At 39.5% G+C, this 20,461-nt stretch overlaps 3 protein-coding genes across 3 annotated transcripts; 1 reads left to right on the forward strand and 2 right to left on the reverse strand.

Moving 5' to 3' along the window:
• The first annotated feature begins 904 nt into the window (after positions 1–904).
• LOC149821753 (uncharacterized protein At1g08160-like) lies at positions 905–1,519 on the forward strand. Its single transcript, XM_089981428.1, has one exon. The coding sequence runs from the start codon at positions 905–907 to the stop codon at positions 1,517–1,519; it is 615 nt and encodes a 204-aa protein (XP_089837554.1).
• Positions 1,520–7,572: 6,053 nt separating this feature from the next.
• On the reverse strand, positions 7,573–12,242 carry LOC149821754 (cyclin-dependent kinases regulatory subunit 2-like). Its single transcript, XM_089980686.1, has 4 exons — positions 12,162–12,242; positions 8,227–8,297; positions 8,083–8,143; positions 7,573–8,012 (listed from the first exon to the last, which is right to left on the reverse strand). Exons 2-4 carry the CDS (start codon positions 8,277–8,279, stop codon positions 7,863–7,865), a joined length of 264 nt encoding a protein of 87 aa, XP_089836812.1. The 5' UTR covers positions 8,280–8,297; positions 12,162–12,242; the 3' UTR covers positions 7,573–7,862.
• Positions 12,243–14,992: 2,750 nt separating this feature from the next.
• On the reverse strand, positions 14,993–17,585 carry LOC149821755 (elongation factor 2-like). The gene is made up of 2 exons (XM_089980995.1): positions 17,558–17,585; positions 14,993–17,433 (listed from the first exon to the last, which is right to left on the reverse strand). The coding sequence occupies exons 1-2, from the start codon at positions 17,583–17,585 to the stop codon at positions 14,993–14,995; spliced, it is 2,469 nt and encodes an 822-aa protein (XP_089837121.1).
• Between the last annotated feature and the right edge of the window lie 2,876 nt (positions 17,586–20,461).

A 20,461-nucleotide genomic window follows, 5' to 3' on the forward strand; every position in this document is an offset into this window, starting at 1 on the left:
TGGCAATCCATTTCAAAGCCATGAATGACATTCGGGCCTTTGCTTCCATCAAGTTGCCTAACGACGACCTTGTTGGATCAACAATGCCATTTCTAGCTCAACAAAATTAACCAGGTCGATTGAATGAATCTCTGTTTCTCTTTGAATTGATGTCTTATCATCCTCATTTCACTCAATGAAATTTTACGTTTTCCTTCAAACAAAAAAACACCACTCCGGTGGTTACTCATGTGTCAAGCTGAAGGCCCAGGATTGAATCCCAGTGGGACATGGGGGCTGCCTTAGTTTTATCACGGATGGGGGCAAAAGGTTGGATGGTTGTGTCCTCAACTCGGAGTTTTACCTCTCAGCAAGGCGGGCCCCATTAAGTGACCCAGTTCCCGATGAATGTTCCTTCGGCATAAAAAAAGTCACATACAACACTTTGAAGTCTCAAACTATATTGGGGAGCTACAAGGCTGCTACGATTACGCACTGCACTATACCTTTTAGTTGCAGAACTATGCCAAGAGGATACATTAGTGGGCCTTACACAACATGTGATCTGTCTACCTTTTAAATCCCCAGCGTCACATTCCCAAAAAATTGCCTCGAACATGAAGCAAAGAATAAAAAAAAGGCAAGCCAGCAGGTGAAAAGCAGGGCAAGGCCTTTTTTGGTCATGAGCAAAACTAGATGGGATTGCTTAGACTGCAATTAATTCTAGACAAAAGAGCAAAGAAAAGACACAAACATCTTCAAAAGCCACCCCTTCACATTATTGTTTGCTTCACATACCAAGCCAAGTCTTGTGGGCAAAGAATATTTTTACAAAAGCAGAAGCAATAAGGCCATCTCTAAGACCCTTGTGCATATTACTACCATTGAGACAGGCAATTGGCGACAACACTGGACTAGCACTGAGATGGCAGGTGGAGTAGCAGACAATAAGGGCGCACCCACCCCGCATCGACATGGCCGAGTTGTGAGGTGCATTGCTCTCTCTGTCTTGGCCATCATAGTGCTAGCAGGACTAGTTGTGTTGATCATATGGCTGGTTCTGCAACCCTCCAAGGTAACATACACACTGGAGAATGTGTACGTATCAAATTTCAGCTTGTCAAGCCAAAAGATGAATGCCACATTTGTTTTAGACATAAAAGCGAGGAATACTAACAAGAGAATTGCGATCGAATACAACTCGATCGATGTATCGGTGTGGTATGATGATCAGAGTATTGCTTTTGGTAGCATATCCGCGTTTACTCAGCCGCGCCGTAACATTACAAAGCTGGATGCAGTTGCAGTGGCTCATACAATGCCACTTCAATCCAAGTCATGGAATGATATGAGACAACAGACCAGCTCCAAGCATGAACTCAATGATGTACAAGTGAGACTAATGTCTGAAATCCATTTCAAAGTCAAGCACTGGAAGTCAAAGAGGTATTCCTTGAAAGTGTTATGTTGGATCAATGCACTACCACTAGGCTCTTCATCAAGAGGCATTGATAGCACTGACTGTGATGTTGAGGTCTAGAGTTATGGATCAATGGTTGTGGAATGTTTGATCTGGGTTTTCTTTCTTTGTTTGTTAGGATAATGAGGGGAGTGGTTGTGTGGTAAATCATAAGAGGGTGTTCTTTTGTTTTTTTTTTATTATAATTGGTTATTGTACGTATGCATTTGAATGGTATTTGAGATCGTGGTTCTGTTTGGCTGGAACTTGTAAAACAGCATGTTTGTGGGTTTTCTCTTGTACTTTCACCATGTGGGAAAACAAAGAAACGGTTTGTTTCCATCATGAAGAAAATCTAGATCGGCATACTGTCTTCAACTAAATTATAAGGTTTGATTGTCCCAAACTAATTGACTATTCATACCATGATATCATGATTTATGATCAGCATTGAAATGGCACTATTAGCATTAGCCCTTTCCAGGTTGGAGGTTTTCTTAACTGGTGCAATTCTACTTTTCAGAAAATGACCATACGATCCTTGTAAAATGGTGCAATTTTTTAAATGCCTCATAATTTTCCAAAATCACTCTCATGCTCAAAATTTTGATTCTTGACTTTTTAAAGACATTTTTACCCTTTTGCTTTAGTGAATTTGCGGATGTTCGCACGATATATACGTACGTCATGTGAAGCACACATCTCAATAACAAGGAGATTCACATGAACATTTTGCAGACCTGACAAAATCCACATAAAGTATTTGCGAGCCTTTGTAACTTTAATCCCAACACAAGAGATTCGCATTTGAAATACGTGGATCTTCTGAGATTCACAACCATGGTGCAAACCTTCTAGAATTTAAAAGTTTGAGTTTGGCAAGTTCCTCCCTACATTTGTGTTTGTCTTGACATTCGTAGAGTCATTATGCGACCTTCTATAACTAAAACACATATAAAGTCAAGATGTAGGTCCCCAAATGTGTATCCTAACTTTCACAAACATGTGTTGCAAACTTTCTTAACTTTATTTTTTTCTGATTTGTATATAGTCATTGGTTGTTCTTTTTTTTTTCCTTAGAACCCTGACCCCTTTTTCTTTAGAACCATAGCTCTTTTCCCTTTCTAATTGCGGTGATTCATATATAATTCATCTTGCAACATTTCGGCAAGGTTATGACATTTTTTGTTAACTTTCTCATCTTTTTGTTCTTAAAAACTTTGGATGAAAAAAAGTTACATATCTTTTCTTGCATTCTTAATGTTTTTTTTTAGATATATAATATATTTCTTGGCTTTTAGTATTTGTGTTTGGTTATTGCCATTGGTGAATTATGTTTATTTGCTTGTATTTTATTTAATGTTTAGCACCATATTGTACATTTAGGGTTATCTAAGTTTAGGTATATATATATATATATATATATAGTCTTGTAATAATTATGTTTGGTTATTGTCGTGAATGATTTATGTTTGTCTGTTTATCTTTTATTTAATATTTGATAATTTTGTTTTGAAGTAATGGAATTAGAGTTGACTATGCACAAACATTTAATTGGGGTAATGAGGTTAAGGATGAAGTGACTGCATGTCAGTGTGTGAAACAACAATTGTGATTGGTGAAGGCTATATCGATGACCTTTTCTTACATGTTATTTTTATTTGATACATGATATGTTGTGTGGTTGGTGTAGGCAGTTAATGCTAGTCTCAGAAAGGGTTAAAGTACACTACTATCTCAATCTCAATAGTAATTTTTATTAGAGATCTATAAAAAAATTATAATTTTAAAAAATTTATAACTTTGATGTATCATAAAACCAATATGTCGAAGAGTATCTAAGCTTCTAGTGTGGATATTTTGTAGACATATGAAGTCAATAAAGATTGATAATCATTTTGGATGTTGATGCTATTATGTAGTAGTGATGTTTACTTAATTGTTTTGATCGTATAACATGACAAAGTTAAACAAAAAAGAGTCAGTTGATTTATCTCAAGAAATATCTGTTGGGGGCAATCATGAGGTGAACATCAGCTCTCCTAAACAATTGACAATACTAATGTTTGTAACATGCACACAGAGAGCATGTAGTTTCTCCAATCAATTAGTGATATAAATGTTGCTCATGCAGGCAATAAACAACTTACACTAACAATTAATGTTGTACATGGTCATAAGATGTGTGCAAAGAATATGCAGCTACGTCAGCAAACCATTGCTATTGACGTTCACTGCAATAATGCGGATAACATTCAACATTCCAAGGAAATGACATAATTGTGTTAGTTGTTGGGTTGTATAATATATGCTTAAGATGTAGGTGCTATTTGTATGGTTAATCATGAAATTTGAAATGGATTACTGCTGCATAATGCAAACAAATGAAAAGTTAAATATGATGTTTTGTGGTTTAGTTTATGCATCCGAGCAATCAATTAATTGTAACAACGATCATATAATCAATGGATACTTGGATGATGACGATGATTATACTATGTTGGATGAGGGTGACTCTGAAAGTATAAGAGAAGACCAAGGCACAAATGACATGGGACAATCAATGACGTATGCAAATGATGCATAAATAATAATTAAAAAGTTGAACTCTTGGTATGTTGTATAAGTTATATAAACATTTATTGGGTAGTGTATTTTTTTACTAATAATCTATGGTTGAATAAGTTCTCGTTCAATGAAAAATAATTGAAAATCATTGAATTAGTGACATCTTAATTGAGTGATGAGTTGCCTAATGAAAAACTCAATGATTAAGAATCTTTTCATTGACTAACAACATACTCAAATGACAGAAACATTTAGTGAATTAATAGAGTATTATCTTTAAAACAACAAAAAAATTAATTTAGTCCCCCATGGTGGACCATATAATAAGACTGGTTATAACAGGCAATATATACTGCAATAGTTAAGCTCTAATAGATGATTGTGAAAAGCCCGTGCTTGCTCTTTGGCAGTGTTTGTGACTTCACAAGGTTGGAGGTTCAAACCCTTCTTTTAACCTACATGTCTCATGATCGGGTAACCCAATCAAATTCAAGTTGTAGAAACCCAAAAGTTTCAACAATTAAACTTTTTTTTTTTTGGTAAAACCATTTCTCGGTTTCAGACAGGAGTCAAGATATGCCAACCGGGTCATTAGTTAGCAGTGACATGGGGTCTGTGTCAACCCATGTGACCCATGAGGGTGATGTCATGCACATGTTTCTTTAAGAGGGAATGAATCCTCCTTACAACACTATTACTTTATTAGCAAAAGTCTTGAACTTTATCATTGTAATTTGATCGGTAGTCCTCTTGCAAAAAAAAAAAAAACACCCTCCTTCTATTTAATATGCTTGTTACTTCCCAGCAACAGTAAGAAATGCTACAATGACCTACTACATGCTCTAGTGCCAAGCAGCTTTACACGTTTGAAGGCTTTAGTGCGTTGATTTAACCCTTCAACCTTTGCACCCACTCACATTCTGTTAAAGCTTTTCCTCTCCCTAACCAGAGAGCTTTTCTTTCATTTATAACTCGAAAAAACCGCACCCGGTACCAAGACCTAACTGTGCTGGCTCAGCTGTCATACCTACGGTCATCATGCTGGTGGTGTAAAACTTTGAGGCTAGAACTTCTGTCCCTGGATTCTATACTAGGTGTTAGCTTGCTAAGAAAAAAGATGCTAATGAGAATCGAACTTTGACCACCCGTCTAACAGCCAAGGCCTCACCGCATTACACCAACCCCTTTGGAGCAGCCTACTAGAAAATTGGTGCTTCAGTCATGATTCATGAAGCAAGAGACGTGCACCTCAAGTATCGAATTCTCAACGTTCATTAGCTTAAACGCCTTAAGCTGACCCATCTAGCCAGGTGTGCAGAACTCATTTTCCCCCTTAATACTTGCGAAAGAGAAATATTGATTTCAAATTTGTGGAATGATAGCCATTAGAAAAACTAGAATAATTTGTTGTCATAATGGATGTGTTCGATATATACCATGTGGGTAGGTATATTCGATGATGCGAGAAATCATGAAAGTAGAAAAAGAGTTGGTGGCGCAAGCATATACTTTAGTAGATCCTCTCATAAATCACTTTTAGTTAGGGGTGTCAAAGGTTCGGGTTTACCCAGACTCGACCCCAACTAAACCCTATAAGATCCAGGTATAGTGATAAATAATAATACCGATTTAGACCCAGGTCCGGACCCGAAGGTCCTATTATATACATGGACCCAGGTATAGTTTGTGAAATTTAATACCAAACCCGGTTAAGACCTGCAATTTTTCAATGTAAAAATGATAAAAAGATATGGTTTTATTGGGTCTGGCTCATGTAGCTTTTATCAGGTCCGGGTATGGTTTTTATTATAGTGGACCCGATTAGACCCAGATCTGAACCCGATATCATACCCAAAAACTGGGTCCAAGTCTGGTACCACCTGGGTCCAAACCAAACCTGACCCTTTGACACCCTTACTTTTGGTACTCAAAAAGCACCACCCTTACCTAGCTAGTCTTCTTTGCCTTTAGTTACACCTCCCACGTTCACTATATATATATATATATATATATATATATATATATATATATATATATATATATATATATATATATATATATATATATATATATATATATATATCCTATGTCACTACCTATAAACACCTGGCCGGACTCTGCCTCAGCCCACCTTGGCTGTGGGCCAACACCATGTGACCATATAAGGCTCCTCAGCCAGTCCGGTTCAGCGTGCCCGGACTGGCTTCGGGTGGCTCCATGCGGTTCCACGTGATCTTCGTCGCCATCTTTATGTGATAATGTCTTGCATTTTACCACCAATCGGGAGTTTCTTGGCGAATCCGGCGATCAAGTGGGCAATGGAGTAGCCTCACTATAAGGTTGGTGGTTCATTCCACAGGGCAACTTAGATCCTTTGGCATCCTTTGTTTAGTGTTGTGTCCTGGGAGCCATAGCTCTGTCTCCCTTGGGTCTTCGATCTTGTTAACTACTGGGATTATTCTTGCCATACTTGCATTATCCAAAATTGTTTGTGAACCCAAATGAAGAGAGCAATTAGCTGTGTATCTGAAAATGTTTTCAGATCTTGATTCTAACTGAACCATGAGAGTTACGTTGGTGGTTGCCAATTTTGATGCCTATGATACCATTATTGGACCTGAGTAGGATTTCTTTGTCATCCTCTTGGTGGGGAAGGGGGGAATTGAAGAACGAGAATTAAAGAGATGGCAACTAATTTAACATACAAGGTATAAATAAAGGAGGGGCAGCGTCCTAGCCTAGGAATTTTATGCAGCTGAGCTGACACGGTGACTGTAGGTATGGCAGGCTGAGCCAGTGCGACCAGGTCTTTTTTGTGCTGAGTGCAGTTTATTCAGGTTTTAAATCCGAAAAAGATATGAATAATGGTTGTTAGTCTGTAATTATCACATTGGTTACTGAGATTACAGATTTTAGAGTGACGTAATGAATGATGTAAGCTACATGTGCTTGGGTATAAAGTCTAGACTGAAGCTGTCCTAGACTGATGACTGATAACCCCAGCTTTCTTCGTCAAAAAAACAAACTCATATTCTGTGGGGTGGGTAACAATAATCTAATGGCCAGCCAGAAGGCTTCTGGGTGTACACAGTATTCAAGTGAGATCCATGAACGGCTCTGGGTCAGACTTGGTCCAGTTAAATCCAAACCAAGTTTGGGTGTAGGCAAGGCATATACCATTTTTACTTAAAAAACCAAAGATATCAAAATTACACATCTAGTCAGACTTGACTGTAATGATATCAGGTTTTTCAACGGGACAAAATGATCTCATGTCTCATAGAACGGCTCCTTATGACACATTAACATGGCGCCATTGTAAGTTGAATGTAGGCCGCACCAAGTGATCCCATTGGCAAGGTTGCACTCTGAAATTCCAAAGATGGAACACTGGTTGGGCTACTACTTTGTAATCAGTTTATTTTAAATTCATACTACTTTGTAATCAGTTAATCAGCTATGAATGACAAGGATTGATGCATATTAACCCAGCACATCTTACTAAAGGACTTGAATTTAACTCCATGGAGAGAGAGAGAGAGAGAGAGAGAGAGAGAGCAAACTTGTGGCAATTCAAGGCAAGGCCGGCAGCCTTCATAGCAATACATTGCAGAATCAAACCACATTGAAATGGAGCTAATCTCAGAGACATACTTGTAATGAAAGTAGAAAACAAACATTGTTTCAATGTCTCTGGCCAACGAAAACAACAAACACAGTCACAATTGTCTTCAATATAACAAGTCTATCCTACTCACAACCATTGAAATCCCACATCGCTTCACAATCTCCATCCAGAAAGATAGAGAAGGGGGACAGCAAAAGAACAGCATATTCAAAAGAAAAGCCAGAGCAGTCACTGTTTACCAGCTGGTTGTACTAGCTGTTGGTTTTCCTGTTGATAATTCAAAGGCCTCCTGAAGAGCATGATGTGTGGTTCAGGACGATGGATTGCATAGTGCACCCACCCACGTGACTGCTGCACTCCAATTGCTCTCCATTCATTCTACAAGAACACCACATTCAACAAAACTGATCCAGGCAATTGTGATTTTTTTTCACTACACGCAACTTACCTCTGAGAGAAGCCTGTTCTTTGGAAGCAATTTGGCAACTTCTGAAGGAAGAACGACATGCCTACAAACACCCAAGCAAGAATCTAAGGCAAAGCAAGAAATACAAACTGATGTGAAAAGGTGAAAAATGGAAGGAAGCAAGACCTGTACTCATAAGTGTCATCAAAGTATTTCTCAGAATACTGAATCTGGCCCATCCTGTTTTTGTTCTTTACCTGCCATGTGTAGCTCTTAAGATCATTACTACCACGATAGATTTTTTAGAGAAAGGACAAATAACATAAAAGGGGATTTCGAGAATGGAAAAATATAGCAGTCCGCAAAGGATGGTCTTCAGATAAGGTAATCCCTCTCAGTCTCAGATATCTTGGCATGCCAAAGAATGGTAACATACAAGTATTGAGTGGTTAACCCATGCAATTTGACAGTCTTTTACCTCCCAATAAATTGGATTTATCATGCTTTTTAACTCAAGTTGCAACATGTTAAATGTTCAGGCAGAAAAAATGAGCTGATCCTAACTCTAATTTTATCTCATTTATTTGCAAATGTCAGGGACAAGAAACTAGACAATTTCAGATAAGATGCATGGGAGGTACCATGCCAACTTTTGTCCAACTAAATTCTAAATAGACAAAGAATCAAAACCAACCCTGAACCTCAGGAAGAGACATTCATTGTATGGTTCTCTCCTTCCAAATATCTACCTAATTAAAAAAAATCACAAATTTCAGCATTGTTAATCCCATTGTCTGAGGCAAATATATCATTTCTGTTGGTATGCTGTCCTGCTAATAAGCTAATTGCAAGAAGTCTGAAAAGGGTAAACAGCAAAGAAACTTGGATATTTCAAGAACCTAATGTACAGGTTTTACCTTTTAGTACACCACTTGAACTAACTAATGAACTGATAACCACATTGAAAAATATAATAACTTCCAGTTGGAAAGAAGAAGTATTACAAAACATGGCTTATCATCAAGGTGAAGGATATAGATCGTCTTGAAGAACCTTCCTACTGAGTCAAATTCATGTTGACTCAACTGAATGATATATGAATCACATTTTAGGCTAGGTGAAGTTCAATGTCAAACATGTTAATGCATGCACTGATGCATAATTATACTATGATATTTCATTCAGGGGTGTTAAACAAGTAAATAGGGAAAAAACATAACAGTTCAAAAAACAGACAGGAAATAAAAAAATCAGTGAAAATTACCACAAAAATATATAATTCCCCATGGAAAAGAGCGTTCTCATGCCCAAAGATGATGGTTGACATTTCATTACATGAAACGTAAGTAACTAACCAACAACATTATAGAGATTACTACTAGAAAATTAAGAGTTCTCCATGAGAGGATCATGGACAGATAGGGTACTAACAAAATAAAATGGAAAGCCTTCCATTTCATTTTGAGTGAAACTGAAGAGGTTAATAAAATGTCCAATATGATTTAACCTATGTCACATGGGTGCGGTGCGGGTGCGACACGGGTGCGGCGCAATTTCAAAAATTTCGGACATGGGCACTCTGCTATATATAATTATATATATTTTTAAAAAAAATGCACAGTGTGCACACAGCACAGTCTGTGACTGTGCACTGTGGCACAGTTATATATATATATATATATATATATATATATAATCAAAAATTTTTAGTTTTTTACCCTAAAAATGGATGAATATAGATAGACTCGGTCAACATTGACCGAGTCCAAAACGTGGACGGACTCAGCCCCGGTGCATTGACCGAGTCCGACTCTTCGTTGACCTTGTCTGCCCCGTGTCCGAAGCCGCACCCGTGTCAGGGCGTGTCAACGCAGGTGCGTCGACCCCCTAGCCGAGTCCGTGTGACATAGGATTTAACTGTCTCTGTACAAATCATCATTATTATTAAGCCTTATTCCAACAACCTGAAGCCATCAAACTGCCTCTGTAAATGATCGCCTCAAATATCAATTTGGGAACCTATTTTGGAGTTAACATATAAACAGTAGCACTGCAACAAACTTTAAGCTTTGTTCAACATAAGGAGTATCTTTTGGGATCCCAACAGGGTCATGTACCATCGTAAGATTTCCCAAAAAGTGTCATCTCTGAAATCAAAGATGCAAAATCTTCAAACCACCATTACTAAACAACCCTATAACTCTTGTTAATAGTGAAAACACTCACTGGACTGTGTAGGATTGACAATCATCCGAAAATATTCACATACATTTCTTAACATCACCAAGACAGATACTTTTCATCATTTGCACCAAAATTCTGCCAAATTTTCACATTGATTTGTCTCTTTCCATATTCATGCAGTAGAACTTCATCTGAAATACTCTTAAGGCAAAGCGAAGTGACACTCCATGAAACCCATGACGCAAGGTATAGGGATCGAAGCAGCGTGGCTAAGCCTCACAGATAACTAAACAAATGTTACTAAAATAGCAAAAATATTCTAGAAAGCAAGCACTATGCAGGCAAAATGGTAACGTCTAATCACTCTGAAAATAATTGAAATAGGAAATTTACAATTTGATATCTACAAAGAGTTGAAACATAGACAGTAAGGTTGTGTTTGGAACTTTGTATAACAAGGTGAAAGCCCACTAATGATTATTTTCACCAAGGAATTATTTTTTTGTTTGGTGAAATGAAAAAGGAGAATGTAGAAATGTCAACTTGCTTACTTCTCCAGAAAAGGAGGCAACCATAACCTTTTATAACTCCCCAGGTGGTAACAAGAATTCCAAGGATTCCAAAGAACCATGGTCTCATGTTTTCTCTTTCCAATCCTCACTAAAGATGATATCATGATACCTATTCACAATATAAACTCTCTAGTCAACCCCACATACACACGAATGATAAAATGAAATGGTCATATATATAAGGAGTCCAGGAACATTTGTGTAGAATTGCAAAATTCATGCATATGCAAGAAATCTAGATTATTCATCTCAGTTATTTGGTTGTTTTTTCCAAGAAAATACCACATAACCATTCAATGGCACCATGTTGCCTCAAATAGGGAGTTTTCGCTGAACATTTGGATGGTGCCTGCTTCCCACAATGTAAACAAAATCAGGGAAGTGGGGTATCACATCAATAGATATCCAAATGAAGTACATGCAAGTTTCCAGAAGCAACATCTGTTAAAAACAAAGAAGGCCATATTCTTGTTTCTGAATCAGCGTTGAAACTTTTGACAAATGACACAAACTTCATTCAAAATGAATAAAGGTGACAATGAATGCAGGCAAAAATACCAAAAAATTCAGTGGTTCCAAGTAAACATCAGTTCCATAGAAAGTCGAAACCCTCAATTTTCACGTTCTATAAGCAAATTTTCAGGGGAAAACATTGACTCCTCTACTAGAAGAAAAATACCCAATGGGTTTTCATCATTCATATATAATGAGCGAGAACACTAACCATGAACTCATTTCAACTGTACCCAAGTTTCACAGGAATGAGATTTTAAGCCTCAGGATTCATAAACACCATGGAAGAGGGTTTCAAGGAGAAGCAAGGAATAAGGGTGTTAGTATTCTATTTCATATGTGAAATTGGTCAATCAAGGCTGTTCCGTAGAATATCAACCCACAATAAGCCATAGAGGAAGCAAAACCACACTCTGCAATTGGAAAACCCGAACCCAAAGCATCAATCACTACCAACTACAAACATCCAGATTCCATCAATGCACCTATGCACTTCATCTACAATACCCGCACCAAACAAAGCTAATCAAAAAATGAGGAAAACCACCACTCCATTTATTAAAGAAAAAAAAGAAGGAACTAAACTCAAATCTATCTTCGATCTTTCCTTTAGCCTAACCGACTATGCCAATAAATCGCCCGCCAGTAGGAGAGAGAGAGAGAGAGAGAGAGAGAGAGACTCAAAGAAGGCAAATAAAAAAAAACCCAAATTATCGAAATCTTCATCACAATACGCACGAAACCGCCCAAAGAGGAATAGAAAATTGCAGGAAACAAATCAAAAGAAAAAGAAATCCAGATCATTAATCAATGAAAAAATCAAACAGAAATGGAAACGGGACCAGATCTTACCTCGAGAGAGAGAGAGAGAGAGACCGAAACTTGAAACCCTAGAATGGAGGGACGGGGCAAAGAGGGAGAGAGCCTTTTTCCTCCTCTTTTTCCTTCTACCGATTTTCCGTCGGAGCGGCTGGTTTTTTATTACTGTTGGTTTATTACTTCGCCCTTGTAACTTTCATAAATTACAAGAATTTAAATTTTGGAACCGTTTAAAGATTTGTGCAAATTGGACATTGAATCTTTTCAAAATTTGAACTTAGCGGACAGCCTCCGGTGTTCGGTCCATATTGGGTTTTGACTTATTTGACTGATCCGCATCCCTGCGGGTTTGTCCCACTCTGAATGTGGATTCTGATCACTTTCAGATCCGGGTAGGATTCAGATCAGCATTTTAAGTCGGATCTAGAGTTGATCCGAATCAAAATCCGACCAGAATGCATTTTTTGCGTGCAAATAGCTTGTTTTGTTTTGTTTTTTTGGATCCAGTACTACCACATATGTTTCGGATTCAATATAATCTCCTCGGATCTGGGTCCAGATCTACTATTTGGATTTTGGATTCAGATTAGGATCTAGCAGTATCCAGCCCAAATCTGACACGTTTGCACCCTTACCAGAACCGCTTACATTAGGAAATTCTGCTTTCCGTGGAAATCATGCTCTCAGAATCTCTTTTTACTACCTGTTTGCGTGAAAGTGTGCTAATGAAAGGGTCCTTTTCCTTGGAAAAGGGTGAAATGTATAAGGGGCCCACATTGCACAGTGCCTCGTAACGAAACAGTGTAGGAGCTTTCTATGCTGAAAATGCCCAAGGCCAACCCATTAGGGGGCGTTTGCATGCCGTAGAAAGCTGAGGCTTTCCATGGAAATGTTCAAAGCAAGAGATGTTCTCACAAGTCCCCGCTGTGACAATGCAAACATGGGGCTTTCTTTCCTCACAGAAAGAGAGATGATCTATGGTGAGTATGTTGCCATGGAGCCTCCTTCTGCCAGATGCAAACGGACCCTTCAAACTCCCTGCTCAGCCACCCTTCACAGCAGGGATTGTCAGAGTTTTCATCTCCATGGTAACATTCCACGGAAACGTCACAAGGAGAGCTCACCTTCCAATCCAAAGGGCCCTCAATTCCCTGGGAAGGCAACTTTTCTGTCAAACAGGATTTTGAATCTCATGCAAATGAGAGAATAAATCTCATTTGGGCAGCTAACTAAACATGTGGTTTGCAATATCATGCAAATAAGAAAAGAAATAAGTGAATCTCAAGGTGGAATATGTGACTTGAAATCATAGGACTTCAAATCACATTTGATTGATTGATTTCAGTTCACATGAGATGCAATCTAACATACCCTTTAATGTAGTTGGTGGATTCCCAATACTGGATGGGATCTTTGTCTAGAATCTCTAGATAGTAGATACTAATCTGCGTCCATATACGGATCCTAATTCCTAAATAAGATTGGTCTAGCCTAGAACCAGACCAAGGAGGAAGTAGAAAAGTTTAGAATAAAGGTCGGGCCACACTTGATCTAATAATGGATTCAAATAGAGATGACAGTGGACCGGGGTGGGGGACAAAGTCTCCACCCCCGCCCCGTCTCAAAATCCAGACCTCCATCCCTGCTTCCATCCCTGTTTTTTGTCCTCCATCCCCGGTCAAAACGGGGCGGGACTCCGTTTCCCCTCGGTCCATTGCCATCGCTTAGAAGGATTGGGGACGGGACGGGACGGGGCGGGGTGGGACAAGGCAGGGTGGGAGAAAGCGCAAGTCCATCCCCGCATGTGTTTTGATTTTAACCTTAATCTCTACCTCCATCCCTGATCCAAACGGTGCGAGGCGGGGCAGGGCCCCGGGTTTTGCCCCCTGTCCACTGTCATCCCTAGATTCAAATTTTGAATACAACATAATTCCTCCTGGGGGAGTCGTGGGTCATATTATGATATTGGATCCGTTCAAAATGGTCAAGTCATTCTTCATATGAAATATGTGACCCGACCATATTCATTCAAAATTCAGTCCATCTTCCAATATATACTACTCAGATCCAACAGTACCTGGGCTGGAACTCCAATTGATTTTCGCCTCCTTATGATCAAGGCTTGGTCGGGTAGAGCTCAGATCTGAAACAAGGCCAGGATTATTTCCTAGATATGGAGGGTCCAAGATCTAGATATAAGCTACAATCGTAGAACAATTAAACACAGGTTTTCACCATAATATTATGTTTCATTGCAATACAAGAAGCAACTGCTGCATTTTGTGTCAACAACCGTTAGTGTATCAACTAACATATGCATATCAAGTCCACACTTTGAAGTGGGTCAAAGAAGAAGCAACTGCTACAATCTTCTTTGATGCCTTTGATTCTTGTTGCAGCGCACTTGTACCATTCTGAAAGCAAGAAACAAACTTGTAATGTTCCCTTGGTACAAGCTCTCTGCAACTAGTTGGCATCACAACAATATAACCTTACAATTATAAGGAGTTGGCATCACAAAAATGTCTAAGCATACAAGCAAGCAAAACCAACAGGCCAAAACTTGCTGAACCATTCTGTAACTCCACCAATTGGATAGGATTTCCCTCCTATGAAGATGCACAAGCACCAACAGAACCAGAGAGTGCCAAACAATTAAGATGAATCAGTCAAAAAATTAAATACTAATAGTAACTTGAGCATATAATCCAGGGAAAATTTCTAGAAGTGGGGAACAAAAATCCACCTCATACGCTCTTAAAGCAGAAAAATAGAAAAAACTATAGGCCTTGAAAAGGAGATGCACCTGGTAGGCATCTCACACTGGCCGCTTCTTCAGGTAAAAAATGACCAGTTTAAAGCATTTATAGCTTGTCCTCATACTCGGACAAAGGAGTCATCTGCTCCTTGAGACCTTTCCTCTTGCGAATGTCGATGACCAGCTGCCCAGCCTGTGACCCAGACTCCAGTGGGTCCGAGTTCATCATATCCCAGTGGTCGAACACGCACTGTGGGAAAGCCTGACCAGAGGTTGCAGCACGCAAAGTGCTCGAGAATCCAAACGATTCAATGACAGGTAAGTAAGCCTTGATATTGTATAGTGGTGTACCAGGCCTCTGCATTTCCTCAAAGACATGTCCACGCTTCTGATTCAGAACACCATAAATACCACCAAGAGCTTGCTCAGGTGCTTGGATTTCAACAAGGTAGACAGGCTCCAAAAGCCTTGGTTTAGCAGTCAGCTGTGCGGCATATATGACCCTTCTAGCAGTTGGAATAACCTGGCCACCACCTCTATGAATTGCATCAGCATGAAGAACAACATCACACACCTCAAAGCATATCGCACGCATGTTTTCATCAGCCAAGGCACCTTCCTTTGATGCCCATTGAAATCCAGCCACAACAGAGTCCTTGATTTCATTCAAGTACTGAACACCTTTACACATATCCACCACCATATTGGGACCAGTAGTCTCCGGCCCAAAACACCAAATCTTCTTAGCAAGATCCTTGTCCCATCCAAATTCCTCTGACAGTATTTTTCCCCGCACCTTGGGATCATCCCTGGGACCTATACGACCCTCGTCAATAGCCTCAGCCAATCCATCCTCCATCGGCCTTGCTTCCATGTACAGCCGGTTGTGCTTGTTTGGAGACTTGCTCATGACTGTACGGCAAGATTTCTCCAACACCGTCTCCCTGAATGAAACAACAGGATCGGAAACCACAATCTCAGCTCCACCCATGAAATCCTCCTGCAAATCCTTGAGGCAGATTTCCAGGTGCAATTCTCCAGCACCAGCAATGATATGCTCACCAGATTCTTCAATCATACAGAGAACCATAGGGTCTGACTTGGCTAGCCGCTTCAGACCTTCAACAAGCTTGGGAAGATCAGAGGCAACTTTGCATTGAACAGCAACACGAACGACAGGTGAAACAGAAAACTTCATGGCCCTGATCGGATGTGCATCCACTTCCTTCTCATTCGTCAGGGTTGCATTTTTGGTGATGAACTGATCCAAACCAACCATAGCAACTGTATTACCACATGGAACATCCTCAACTGACTCTTGCTTTTTCCCCATCCAAATAACAGTCCTCTGGACACTCTTCACGTAGAGGTCCTTCTTCTGCCCTGGAACATAATTTGGTCCCATAATTCTGACCTTCAAGCCAGTAGACACTTTACCAGAGAATACACGCCCAAATGCGAAAAAACGACCCTTGTCAGATGCTGGAATCATCTTTGAGACATAAAGCATCAGTGGTCCTTCAGAGTCACAATTCCTGATGGCATTAGCATACGGATCATCAAGAGGACCTTCGTATAAGTTCTCCACACGGTATTTTTGTGCCTTAGCTGGTGATGGGAGATGGAATACCATCATTTCCAAAAGGGCATCGCTAGCAGGAAGCCATGTCTGCATGACACGCTTCATCAGAGCCTTGCCCACCAGATCTTTTTCCTCAGCTTTCATGGTGACACCAAGCTTCTGCAACATTGGCCACAACTTGTCCTTTTGATCATTCATACAAGTGTTTATGATTTGTTTGATAGGTTCATAACAGAACTGAACAAATCCTCTCTTGCACGTGGGAGAACCAGTAGTCTTAGTGGTCCATTTCTTTGTAGCAGGATCAAAGTAATTTTCACCCCATAGCCTTTCCATCATCTTTGCTTCATCTACTCCAAACTTGGCTGCATACATTTTCGCAAAGTTTGTCAGAGTGAATGCCCAACCATGCAGCCCAGCAGAGAATGCTACAGTTCCTTTCTCTGGGTAGACCTGGACGTCACCAAGCAGCGCATCTTCATATGTAGCCATAATCACATTGGCATTCTCAATCACACGCTGAAATGTCTGATAAGCTTCCTCCCCTTCAACCTGCAGCTCAAGGAAACACCGGTCCATCTTGTTGACAGTAAGCACAGGCCTGATCCTCTCTCCCAGAGCTTGACGAAGAACAGTTTCTGTTTGGACACAGACACCTTCAACGCAATCTACCACAACCAGTGCACCATCTGTAATACGTAGAGCTGCAGTAACCTCCGAAGAAAAATCAACATGCCCAGGGGAATCAATCAGGTTGATTAGATACTCGTTTCCAGACCTCTCCCCCTTGAAGTTCTTTAACGACTCATCAGTCATCTCATAGTAAAGTGAAATCCCAGTTGACTTGATGGTAATACCACGCTCTGCCTCATCCTGGCGAGTGTCAGTCATACGAACATCTCCAGCAACTTCTTGAGCAATAATTCCTGCTGCTGCTACAAGAGAATCTGTCAGAGTGGACTTTCCTGCAAGTGTTTTGAAAAACAAAATACAAAGTGATCAGGTGAAAAACAAAATACAAAGTGATCAGGAACTAAATTTTTATTTCACAATTGGGCGGGGAGAGAATCATTAAGTTTTATTACATACCATGATCAACATGTGCAATAACAGACATGTTACGGATATTATGTTTAAGATCCATGATCCTACGGAGCTCCTCTACTGTAAACTTCACCTGCAAAGATCAAACACAGTTTTAACCTGTCACATTGGTGCGGGTGCGGGTGCGGGTGCGGGTGTGGGGTGCGGGGGTGCGGCAAAATATATATATAAGGGGGGTCGGGGTGCGCCGCAGCCCATTTCATAGGGCAATTTTTTTTAATTTAAAAATAGACCAAAATGACCCTGGGTGCATTGACCGCACCCGGGGTTGGGTTGACCGCACCGGGGCCGCACCCACACCTATGTCGCATCTCGTCGACGCGGGTGCGGCACCTGTCTGGCCCAAACCATGTGACATATAGGGCAAAAAAAAATTCTTGGCAATTTTTTTTAAGTCCAAAAATTGAACCAAAATGACCTTGGGTGCATTGACCGCACCCGAGTAGCGTCGACGCAGGTGCGGCACCCTGCTAGCAGAATCCCTGTGACATAGGTTTTAACCATAGATGTGTGTTGAATGAAGCCAATAAATGCTGCAAATGATGGCTCTACAAGCTCATACCATTTTGGCTACTGTAGAAGAGGTCGCAAGACCGACAGATCTATTCCTGCAGCAAAGGAAAATATCAATTTGGGCTAAGAAAAACGGAAATTAGGTCAAATGCTTGTAAATAATTTCTCGTGTGCATCAACAAACATCACATGTCACTAAATCCTTAGAAAGTGTTACCAGAGGGGTCAGCAAGAAACAGTCAAATAGCAGACATTCAACATAAGACCCAAAGAATAATTATAAAAAAAGGAATAAAAAGATCAAATATTCACATGGCAGAAAAGACTAATCTTAAGGAATTTTGCAGCTCTTTCCTGCTCAATAGAATGACACCTTCATTCAGGATCATGAAGAAAAATATGATCCACGCTGATTGATAGTGAGATGACTTTTTGAGAAAATTATTGGTTCCATATGAAGTCTGTCAGGTCAGCGTAACATTCGTTCCAACAATGAACACTTGCTAGATTCACTTGGATATCAGTAAGTATCCTAATCTGCACCAGCACATAACTTACAAAAAAAATTCCCAGGTATCACTAATTTGATGGATTTGCACTGAGCAGGTAATCTAGTGTTGCCACTTGGTCTCAGCTCAGTGACCAGCTCTTTTAGCACTGGACACAGGCAAACCAAGATCAAGCCTGTCATTAAGTTCAGGTTCATAACCAGGCACAAGCAATTCACTATGTATTATAATATAATGTGCTTTCAAAAGTTTTTCTCTTAGGAGTTTGGTTTTCAACTTTATCTCACAGAAGCCTTGCAAAATTTTGAAAGTTATAGTTTTTTCTCAAGAAAATATCGGCATATGTAAAGAATATATAAAAACTAAATAAATATATCGAAGTACTACAGCTGTTGCTTTTATCACGTTAATATCATGATAAAACAGGACATCTTATGAAATGGAAGATATTTTGAAAATATCACTTTTTTGGGGTATCATATTTGCCTTTGAAAATATCACAATACGTCATTATTTGTGACCAGTGTCTTTAAATCCTCAAGGCATGGGCCTCTTTATTGGAAATGAGGCCCATGCCTCTTACAAAAGAGTTTCACGTGTTGTTTTTTTGAAATATGGGTTGCCCCGGCTTCAGTTGGCACTTAAATCCATTTGAATGGGAAATTTTCTATTTATTGTAGCGTTAAAAAGTGAATGATATAAATGATAAATGCAATGTAATTTTGGGCATTACTTGCTTAAGAGATATAAAAGGTAGAAAACTAAAAGCATGGCTCCTATTTGCTAGGGAAGAATACAAAAAGAAAAAAAATCAATGTTTTCATCATTAATCTGTTCCATTTTAATATTAGATGTAGTTTTTAATTTAAGTTTTTCATTTTCAATCTAATATTCTTTATATCACAAAGCCATAAACTAGAAGCTTACTATTGAAGTACCTTTTAGTATATATATGAGAAGCTTGTATCATCAAACACCTAAAAAGTCCGAAGCAAATTGAACGCTTTTTGTGCTGAAGGCGATTTAGTAGCCGTCCAGAACTGCCACTAAATCATTTTTTTTTTTGGATTTTTTTTACACAACCTCGTTCTACCCTTCACCCGTTTGATGATACAGGTTTTCAATATTTATATTTATATCAATATTGTTAAAGTGCGTCTCGCCACAAGGCGAGGGCCTTTTGGCCTTGAGGCGCACATATAAAGCCTAAGCTTACTAAGGTGCACACCTCAAGCTGAGGTGTGCGCCTCATTTTTTATGAGTCAAATGGGGTCAAATCCCTCATTTAACCCAAAAAAAGGGGAGGACCGACTAATTAGGGCCTCCCCCTCTCGTCTCTCACTCTCATCTCTTGCTCTCTCTCTCTCTTCTCTCGTTGTCTCCCTCTCTCTCTACCGAAAGGAGGAGGAGGAAGAAGAAAAAGGTGGTGTCGCCCTCCTTCACTCGGTAAGTGTCCCTCTCGCTCTCCTTCTCTCTTTGTCTCTCCCCCTCTCATTGTCTCCCTCTCTCTCATTGTCTCTCTCTCTCTCTCTTTGTCTCCGTCTCACCCTCTCGCTCTCGCTCTCCCTCTCTCTATCTATCTCACCCTCTCTTGATCTCCCTCTCTCTGTCTTCGATCACGGATCTTCTTGGGAGCGACAAGGTTCATGTACCAATGTAGTCATTACATTTTCTCTTTGGTGCATATTGTTTGAGTATGTTGATTATGATAATTACTAGTGATTGAAGCCACTTCTATGATCAAATGATCTCTTGTATGATATTTGTTGACTAAATCTTATATTGCATTTCTTTTATTTATTAATTTTATTTGTATTTTAAGATAATTTTTAAAGGATTTTTTTAAGTGTTTTTTTAATTTGAGGCT

The sequence above is a fragment of the Nuphar pumila genome, chromosome 11 (assembly GCF_984573655.1).
Source record: "Nuphar pumila chromosome 11, dmNupPumi1.hap1.1, whole genome shotgun sequence".
Lineage (NCBI taxonomy): Eukaryota > Viridiplantae > Streptophyta > Magnoliopsida > Nymphaeales > Nymphaeaceae > Nuphar > Nuphar pumila.